Source organism: Eleginops maclovinus, chromosome 3, assembly GCF_036324505.1.
Source record: "Eleginops maclovinus isolate JMC-PN-2008 ecotype Puerto Natales chromosome 3, JC_Emac_rtc_rv5, whole genome shotgun sequence".
Classification (NCBI taxonomy): Eukaryota; Metazoa; Chordata; class Actinopteri; order Perciformes; family Eleginopidae; genus Eleginops; species Eleginops maclovinus.
The window spans coordinates 9,726,551-9,736,074 of NC_086351.1; the positions used below are offsets into that span (position 1 = coordinate 9,726,551).

The following is a 9,524-nucleotide window of genomic DNA, read 5'->3' on the forward strand; positions in this document are numbered from 1 at the left end:
TGTAAAGGCACTATTTACACAGCTTGTAATTTCAAGATTCACATATTATAATCTATGTCATCAATACACACATTCATATACACATAAACTGACTCTGGAACATACACAACAATGAAAGTGGCAACGTTATATTTATACAAAAATATGAAAATATAGCACATCATAGAACATATGTTTATATTAATATATGTTTGTATTTAAATCATACACAGAAATACAATCGGGCAATATTTTTCTAACATTCAATAAAAATCTAATTTGAAAGTATTTTATAATACAAAGCTTATCTCTCCCCTTTTCCCTCCCTCACCAGCTCTTCTTCTAAACCTCCCTCCTCTCTTATTTTTCTTGCCTCCTTTTCGGCCTCCTCGGCTTTCCTCTTTTCTTCAACTTCTGTCTCCGTCAGCCACGGCCCTCCCAAGTAGCTCAGGATCTCCTCGGGGCTTCCTCTGTGTTTGGGCTCTGGGTGGAGCAGCTCCTTTAATAGAGTCATCACTAGTGGGCTGAGACCCTCAAACTGTGAGGGAGGAGGGTTGTTCCTTTGGTTCTCCTTCATGATTGTGTAACAGTCTCTTTCCTCCTCGCCCCTCCACTCACAGTGCCTCGTTTTCTCCTCCATTTCAGCCTCACTGTCAAACCACTCCTTGTATCTACGATAACCGCGGTCGTCATGGGTGCTCTGCTCCCAGGGGAAGCACCCAGTTAGGAGGCAATAGACGAGCACACCAAGGGCCCAGCTGTCAATACAGGGCTCAACTGTGATCCAAATGTCCTCCATCTCCTCCTCAGTTCCATCCCACTTTGTCTGCGCCTCCTTGGCTGGTTCCACCTCAGGAGTGCAGAAGGGAGAGTCGTACCAGACGGCACGAACAGTGGCGCCGATGGCCCGGGACAGGCCAAAGTCGCCCAGTTTGACCCAGCGACAGGAACTGTCACACAGGAAGATATTCTCAGGTTTGATGTCGCGGTGGACAAAGCCCAGAGAATGGAGATGTGTTACGGCACCGCTCAGCTGGGACATCACCCTCTGGACACACTCTTCATTCACGGCAACCTGAAAGAGAAGGTTTTAAGTCTTATTCTATTTGCAAAATAATCGTTGTAGGGAAGAAGATGTGAGGAGTCAGTTTGGCGATAAAATTGTTTGAATGACATTTGTGTCAACAGTAATTAAAAACACAAACAAAGAAAAAAAGGACATTTCTATTAATTGGTAGGTAACAACAATAACAATATTCCTCTTATATATTTCAAGATGACAGATGAACACGAGGTGTGCTCTGGTAAGAATATCTCTGTTGCAAACAATTATCATCTACGTCACAAAAATGGTTTGTGACATCGTTGACAATCCTTGCTTTACTTCAAGTACTCCCATGAGAGCAGGCTGCTGTTGTTCCTATCAGTACTCTTATTATGTTACTGGCAGTGACACAAACACAGACGAGGGCGGGCTGGAAACTTTTATCAACCTTGTGTCAAGTTTTTGCTGACTGAAATGAAAGCTCAAAGAGGCCAGGTCAGCAGTTACATTTTCCATGATCCCTCTACCAGCAAGTCCACACTGCAGACATTAAACACCTTTGAGTCTTTTGGTAAGCTCCTATACTCAACGATGGGGGAAAAATAGTATGATAAAAATGTAGGGGTGCCACCCAACTAATCAGGCAAGCGAGTGCTCTGCAGAAACTTGAGGAGAAGGCCTCTTTATGTTTTGTGTTAGGCTGAACATGCCATGCAGGGTGTTAACAGCAACTGTACAACATTCAGCCAAACTGACCTCTGACACTATCACGTTGTAGAGGTCACCATATAGACCAGCTTGTTGGGCAAAGACATAGTAGGTTGGCGTAGAAAAGAAGATGCCGATGGCTCGTGTGAGAGAAGGATGGGTGCAGTAGGAAAGGGAGAGATTGTATTCACGCAGGAAAGAGGTAAGCGATGTAGACTGACGAGGGAAGAACTTGAGAGCCATAGGGGTTCCTGAAGGGGGGTAGAAAGACAACGTGTGTTGAATACTACAGCATCTAATCGGCTTTAGTAAAAAAAGTTGTCATTTGAGTGTTGGAAGGTGTTGAGTGTTGTCAATCACTGACACTGTGAACAAATATAACATCCCCCTTTGGGAAGACTCTGTTACATAGCGACTCCCCAGTTGCAGCAACTCTATCTGTGGGAATGTCCCAAAGCACTTCATAACAGCAACAGAAGTGTTAAAGGTTAAGTGAACACTATCGAAAGACAGATCTGTCCTCACTTCACTCCAGCGCTGACTCAACAGGACATGTGTAGTTTTCGATTAGAAAGAAACCTGAGCATGAGGTAAAGTGTTGCAGTGGACAAAGACCCTATAACTCATCTTATATTGGGCAGTAGTTTAAAAGCTAAAACACTTAATTACGACTACATTTTTATATGAGATTAATTCAATCTTGCAGACTGAGTGATTGAGATGGTCATGACCTTTGAGCTTCAGTCCTGCACTTACCTTTCTTTCTGTGTACAGCTAACATGACCTTTCCGTAGGATCCCTCTCCCAGGAGTTTGAGGACCTGAAAATGTTCGGATACCTTCAGACTGGGCATGGACTGTGCCGACAGGAAACATCGCTCGTCGAGTTCCTGAGCTGCTGAATCCTGGGCACACACACACACACACACACACATAGACACACACTGAGATCCATATTCAATGTCACTGCATGAAGCCTACAGATGGTGATTGGTTTAGTGCTGCCAAAGAGAAAGAAGATCGCTTGACATACATGTGTTGATGGTGATGATACATAACTTTACAACAGGAATTCTGAATATGTTACATGAACTCGCTACATGGCTCGTTGCGTAATGATGATCTTGTTTAAAGGGGAACTTCACCAATTTGCAGAATTCATACATGATATTCCTATGGACAGTCCAAAAAATGTGATAAACATCAACAACACCTTTTAGAATCCCCAAACTAGAGTGTTCAAACTCAAACGTGTAACGTCACCAAGTCTAAAGTCTGGAACTGCTCCATTGACAATGCATTGGGAAATATGTTTACGCTGAAAGCACCCAGGGGAATGATTTAAGGACGCAGGGACGTTTTCTGTTTCACAACTGAAAACATCACAATGCAATAAATCTAATTTGTCCATACAGAAGAAAACTCAAAATCTCCCAGTCAACAAAATTAATCTCCCACACTTGCTGATCCCACACGTTTGAGACTAATTTGTCAAGTTTCTAGCTTTGAGAGAGCTAGCTCATAGTCACAAATATTGATTATATTATACTGGAATTATTTATTTAGGTGGCGTTTCTTCAAATCGTATATTTCACTCATCACTGCTACTATTGTCAAGGGGTCTGTTGTCTTTTCAAATATCATTTATTAGCTTGCATGCAAATATTCACAGTCCAAGAAACATGTACGCGCAATACCAGCAAGCATCTGTCAGAGCTCTGAGGAAAATAATGACGTGTTATGTTATCACTTTTTGCTGATCGGTCATGATCCTCATTGTCCTAAAGAAGGGATAAACTTCAGAGGTCATGTCTTATCAGGGCGATCAGGACATTTGGCGCTGTCGCTCAGTTTCCACCATCATTCACATTCATGATGACTTCGTTTGAAGTAGATCCCCCACTAAATACCCCAGCAAATTAAGAAGGCCGTGGACAGTTACAACACACAGCTTAACACAAAAGATAAAGCGATAACATACAGTATTTTTACTTCCGACCTTCCACATGTTGTGTAACTGAGCTTACTGGACCACTGATTTGATTATTGACAAAATGATGCCTGTCACGTCCCTGCAAACACATTCATTTTGTTTTCACTTATAGTTTCTTCCAGTCAATCCACCAGTTTTTTTTATCAACAATAAATCTCTGATGGTAAGTACACATCAAATGTTGCTATATGACACTATAGAGGTATTTGATGACAGCAGCTTCAAAAATTTATTTCAGTTATGAGTTATGTGCAGTTAGATGTGTGTCCAAAAATAAGACTACAGGTTTCAGCCAGTCTGAGATGACTTCTTGGACAAGATGTTGCCAAGAAGGCTCTATTTTAAACCGAGCTGATGATGGGTGGCTTTAAGATCAATGGGTTATAGTTTGATACCGCTCCATTGGTTCATAATGTGACTCTCCATACCTCAGCCTTTCAGACAATAGAGATATTTCACCGGCTGATAAAACATTGTATTTGCATTGCTTTTCCAAATGTAAAAAGGGAAATAATCAAACATGATGTTTGAACTTAAAGTATTTTGTAAAACTTATATGGACTTTAAGGTAACCTTTAACAGGTAAGATACAAGATACGTTACAGGGTTATTGCAAAATAAATAAAACTGCAATGCAAGCAGGAATGTAGTAAATCTTTAGTGAGGAGGAGCTCAATACACAGCAGCTGTCTTTTGTGCCATCTTTATATGCCATCCCTAATTTATGTCTACTTCACACTTTTGGACTCAAAGCTCAGTGTTAAGTTCCTAAATTCAAACCTTACTTGGGATATGTCCATGAAGTTGTAAACACATATCAGGTTTATTGCAGGATTACATTCTTCAGATGCTCCTCAGTCCACTAATGCCATCATTTATTTAGTTTTGAGAATTGCAACTAAGTTTTATACTGCTTACATCTTTACCAAAAATATTTAGTTGCTCTGATACATCAATCAACACAGATGCATCTGAAACACGTGCAGCACCAGAAGCATGTTCTTGTGAAGTGAAGTGATTATTTATCAAACCCTATTAGTTAATTGCCCTTGGTATCAAGCCATCGGGGATCTGAGATTTTAAAAGGGGCTCCGCTTGAGCTAACGTCATTAACACATTTGAAGTCCACTAGAAGTGCTCTACATAACAAGCTGAAAATCATCTCAATGAAACTGACAATCAAACTTTTCCAGCCTTACAGTAATTTTGCAATAAAAAGTCACAATTGCATTTATACCATTGCATGTCATGTTAGCATAAATATGCAAAAACACATTTATACAATACTTTTTGTTTTTAAATAGCCGTGAAGATACAAGAAAGAAATGGCATTTGTGCATGTTTCTATTGTCGTTGTTTGATTTTTGAACACAATTTGATGAATTTCAAGAATATCACTTTGTGTGCATATAACGTTTGCAGCTGATGCATCCTTGCAGGAATAAAGTACAATACTTACTGTCATTTTCTGTTCAGTTGGTTGATGTCTGCTCACTTTGTTGTTGTTGCAGCATCTAAAGAATAAGACTCCTAGCAAAGAGCACTGTTGTCTGCTGGAGCTCAAGTGTGTGTCCTCTGCTAGATTGATAATTAAACTGGATTTGAAGCTGATATTTTGCTTTTGCCTCCTTGGTCGATGCAGTAACAGAGAAGCTGTGTAGAGGAGGCTGCGACTGGAGACCTGGATATTGGTTACGTGCTTCTCCCCAGGAGACACACGCTTGACTCTCCCTCTCTTTTCCTACTCTTGTGTCAGATCCCTCTCTCGCTCTCTCTCTCTCTCTCTCTCTCTCTCTCTCTCTCTCTCTCTCTCGCTGCCTCTCCTCTTATGCTGGCAGATACGTGTGCACCACCTACAAGGTATTTCAAACCTCCCTCCCTCTCCCACGTGCCATCTCTCTCTCCCACTCCACAGCCCTGTTGAAAATCCTACCATTCTCAATCTGTCAGTCAGCCTGACCACATTAACCCATCGCTTTCCTCCCCAGTCTCTCCTCAGCTGTCACTCACTTTCTGCAAATCTACAAACACACCCCCGTCCTTCTCCTCCTCTTCTCATCTTTCCACGTCTCTCGCTCTTTCTCACCCTCTCAGTCAGTGTGAGTCAGAAATTCTATCCTCAGTGTAGGATCCCTCTTTTAATCAGCAGGTATTCTGGAATGATCGGAATAGGCCAACAAGCTGTACCCTGATCCCTGAATGTCACTGGGATTAGGGGGTACAGTTACGCATGCCATGTAATTGTTCAATCTTACTGTCCTTTCTTCTTTTACCATTCCCTTCCGTGTCTCAGGAGGCATACGAATATTTATTTAGTTTCAAAATAAAGCCTCTTTAGACCACAGTGAAGAACATCCTCAAGGTTCTTTCAGGTTTCAAACTTTCCCCTAATTTTCCATTCTCACACATCGTGCTATATCTCTAAAGTACACAGTATGGTTTACCATCACTTACTGACATTGCTAACAGCTGAAAAATCGCCTTGTTAAACACGTTGGTTCTTTACATTGACGTCTACATGCCAGTTCTGTTTCCTACAGCTGCAAATCACACCTCTTCAGCTCCTATGGCCCTGACACCCTCCTCCTCTTTCAGTGTACTCTGATTGATTTCCCTTGGTACTACATACTATACAGGACTATTATTGCCACTGGCTCAATGGATGTTTGTTATGCAACACAAACACTGGCTGCTATCACAACGACTGGGCCCTGCTCAGGTTACTACCACTGCTGGGTCATGTGGTTGACCACAATACATTCATGTTTGTACACCCTCTATAAGGTCCTGTGGCCCCTGCTGTGACAACCTCTCCACCACCAAAACAACACTTTTATTGCTCTGATCAATGTGATGCCAAGAGACTGTCACTTTCATTCACAAATACATGGACATAAAGCTCACACATTCCACTATTCATGGATGGTCTTGAACACATGCATCACCCAGGACAGCTGTGCTGACAGTTACTGGCAAGTTACATAACAAACGTCTTTCCTATTCAGTTACACTTCCATCTTTTTGAGTGCTTTTGACATCTAAAAAAGGAAATTGTTAATGCTTACATGACAGAGGACATAGTCATCTCTTTCAACTCCTGCACTTTAGATACATCGTATATATTGTGTATGTAGTGTAATGGTGAACAAAAAGAGGCTTTGAGAGAAGACTGACATATTTTGCCTTCTCATTTGCATGTGTAAAAATGATGGTGCAGTTACTGAAATAACTGATTTAAAATGAGGAAGAAGGATTTGCACCAAACATGCGAACACAAATTTGTGAAATTAAATCTTCAAAAGTTCAGACTATGGGAATTGTTCTGAATAACTATACTACATACTGTACATACTTTACATTCTATACTTATTCTAATAATATTCCACACCTCTCACATTTCCTGCTTTATATTTAGTTTTTTAAACATATATTTTGCATTTTGTTTTTGTTCATATTTTCTGTACATTTTTTGTCAAAAAGATATATATATATATATATTTATTTATTTGTTTTGTAATGTTTCTATATACATATTTCCCAAATTGGGGTCAATAAAGTAATTCTATTCTATTCTAATGTTATGGTATGTTATCTTCATCTTCACTACTTGTAGACTGGTATTGAAACACAACCTGCACCTTCATTATTGCACAATTTTTTTAGTTTTAGTTTTATTTTCTTATTTTGTCTTTTGTCCGATTTATAATATGTTGCATTGTTGGAGGAGATCGGGACCTAAGATTTTCATTGCCATAACTACACTGTACTGCTATGTTACTGTGCATATGATAATAAAAACCCTTGAACGTTGTAACTTTTTGACAAATCAATTAACTGGATAAAATGACTATGTGGCGAAAGGCAATAATAGAAAAGCTAGAACAGAGTGATGATGTTCAGAAATTTACATCACTTAAACACTGATGCAGCCTTTAAAACCAGTAAAAAAGACAATATGCTCTATATTAAGACGACGAGATACAAGATGATATCTGGTCTCATATCACGATATTGATGTAATATTGATACATCACCAAGCGTTTTTGTTATCATCAGTGAAGATAACATGGAATTTATTAAAAAGCACTCTTCTGTGACAGATGATGTTGTGGTTGTTAATTTAGTATTAAGATAATACCTGCACCTTCAGATCGACATGTAGCTATGTACATTATCTGGACCATATATCAGCCAAATTAGGTTTGTCTTTGTACTCATAGTTAATTTGGGGAACATTCTGTTTTTTTATTGAATACTTTTTCCCCCCTTTGCGCAAACTAATGAACGTCTCTTTCATCCACAAATTCAAATAAATGATTAAAATATCATGTATTTATTGATTTACCTGCATTTGGCTTTGATATTCTCTCAAACTGGCAGAGTAAGGGCAGTGGGCATAAAGGGTATCCTGTATAAAGTTTCTCTGTGGCATAACATTTGACACATATCAAAATAGCTTTTATGCTTCTTCTAATCGCCTGCATTTGTTGTGTTTGTCTTCATGAGATTAATGTTTCCAAAGCAGTGCCACAGTGAACAGTTATAGAGTTTGCTGCAAAGTTGCCTTCGGTCCCCCCCTCCCTCGGGAGACAGAAAAGATAAATGGATAAAGGGATGGAAGATAAAAGGGGAGTTTGTTACCCGTGCTCCCCAGCTGTTACTCTGTTGTTCTTACTGTGTTTTATTTATGGATCCACTGACAGGAAAAGCTAAGGGAAACTGTTATGGTTTCACTTGATGTGAAAGTTAGTTCAATAATGCCTCTCTGTGGTGAAAGTGTGCTATTACATTACTGAGGAGAAACCACCATGATGTGGTTTGTTGCAGATTTAAGTTTCTAAACTGAAGATAATCAATCAGCAGCCGGGTCATGTGTCTTGCCACTGAGCCTTCAACAAGAATAATTTTGTTTGATGAGGAGTCATATTGAGAGTGTCTTTGTAAGGAAATATGATGTGTTAATTATTTCAGAGAAGTATTTTCAGCTGTTATAACGTTTATTTTCAAAAATGTCAGGATGATGATGATGTTGACAATGATGGTAATAATTAAGATCTGATTAAAATCCTATATCATGATGAACCACATCTATTGGTTTAGGTTGACTGAATAGGACTTGAAAACAAATAATTACACATTTAGAGGCCATAAAGAATTCATAAAAGCAGAAAAAAGTCTGTTATAGTTTTATAGGCCCAATCAAGGTTATCATGTTATGCACGAGGCCTCAAAAAACGTTTTTAAATACACACAAAAGTGGATGTGATTGGTTTCGCTTACATGGACTGTCTATGGTATTTGAAAAAACAAACATCCAAAAATCACTTCCCTGTCCCTTCTTGCCAGGGAAGTTTACATTGTTGTTGTTGTTGTTGTTGTTGTTGTTGTTGTTGTTGTTGTTGTCCCCATTGGGATAAATAAGAACTCATTCTGATTTTGATAGGAATAAGCAACACCATTTTTACTTTTTTGAGACTTATTTGACTGTGGTATTATATTGTGAGTACCACTGAAAATGCCTTTGTTATATTCATGTATACATTTTTGCGTTGCTGCAAAGGCAATCGTTTTGATAGTCTGGTAATTATTTTGTAGGTCTTGTTTTAGAGGATGTCCCAAGTATAAAATAGTTCAAATGAAAATAATTAAACCAAATAAAAAAATATTTTAAAAAAATAACCAAATCTTTATGTTGTATTAATTTCATTTAGGACAAGAATTCTGGCAGTAAAAAAATACATTAATTATTCATGAGTATTCTACTACCATCCAAGGAAAACAAAGCTACAGGGGGTGCGGT

The 9,524-nt window shown here is 39.0% G+C and overlaps 1 protein-coding gene across 1 annotated transcript; it reads right to left on the minus strand.

Moving 5' to 3' along the window:
• On the minus strand, positions 1–5,476 carry sbk3 (SH3 domain binding kinase family, member 3). Its single transcript, XM_063879239.1, has 4 exons — positions 5,184–5,476; positions 2,489–2,636; positions 1,781–1,983; positions 1–1,054 (listed from the first exon to the last, which is right to left on the minus strand). The coding sequence occupies exons 1-4, from the start codon at positions 5,187–5,189 to the stop codon at positions 284–286; spliced, it is 1,128 nt and encodes a 375-aa protein (XP_063735309.1). The 5' UTR covers positions 5,190–5,476; the 3' UTR covers positions 1–283.
• Positions 5,477–9,524: the final 4,048 nt, after the last annotated feature.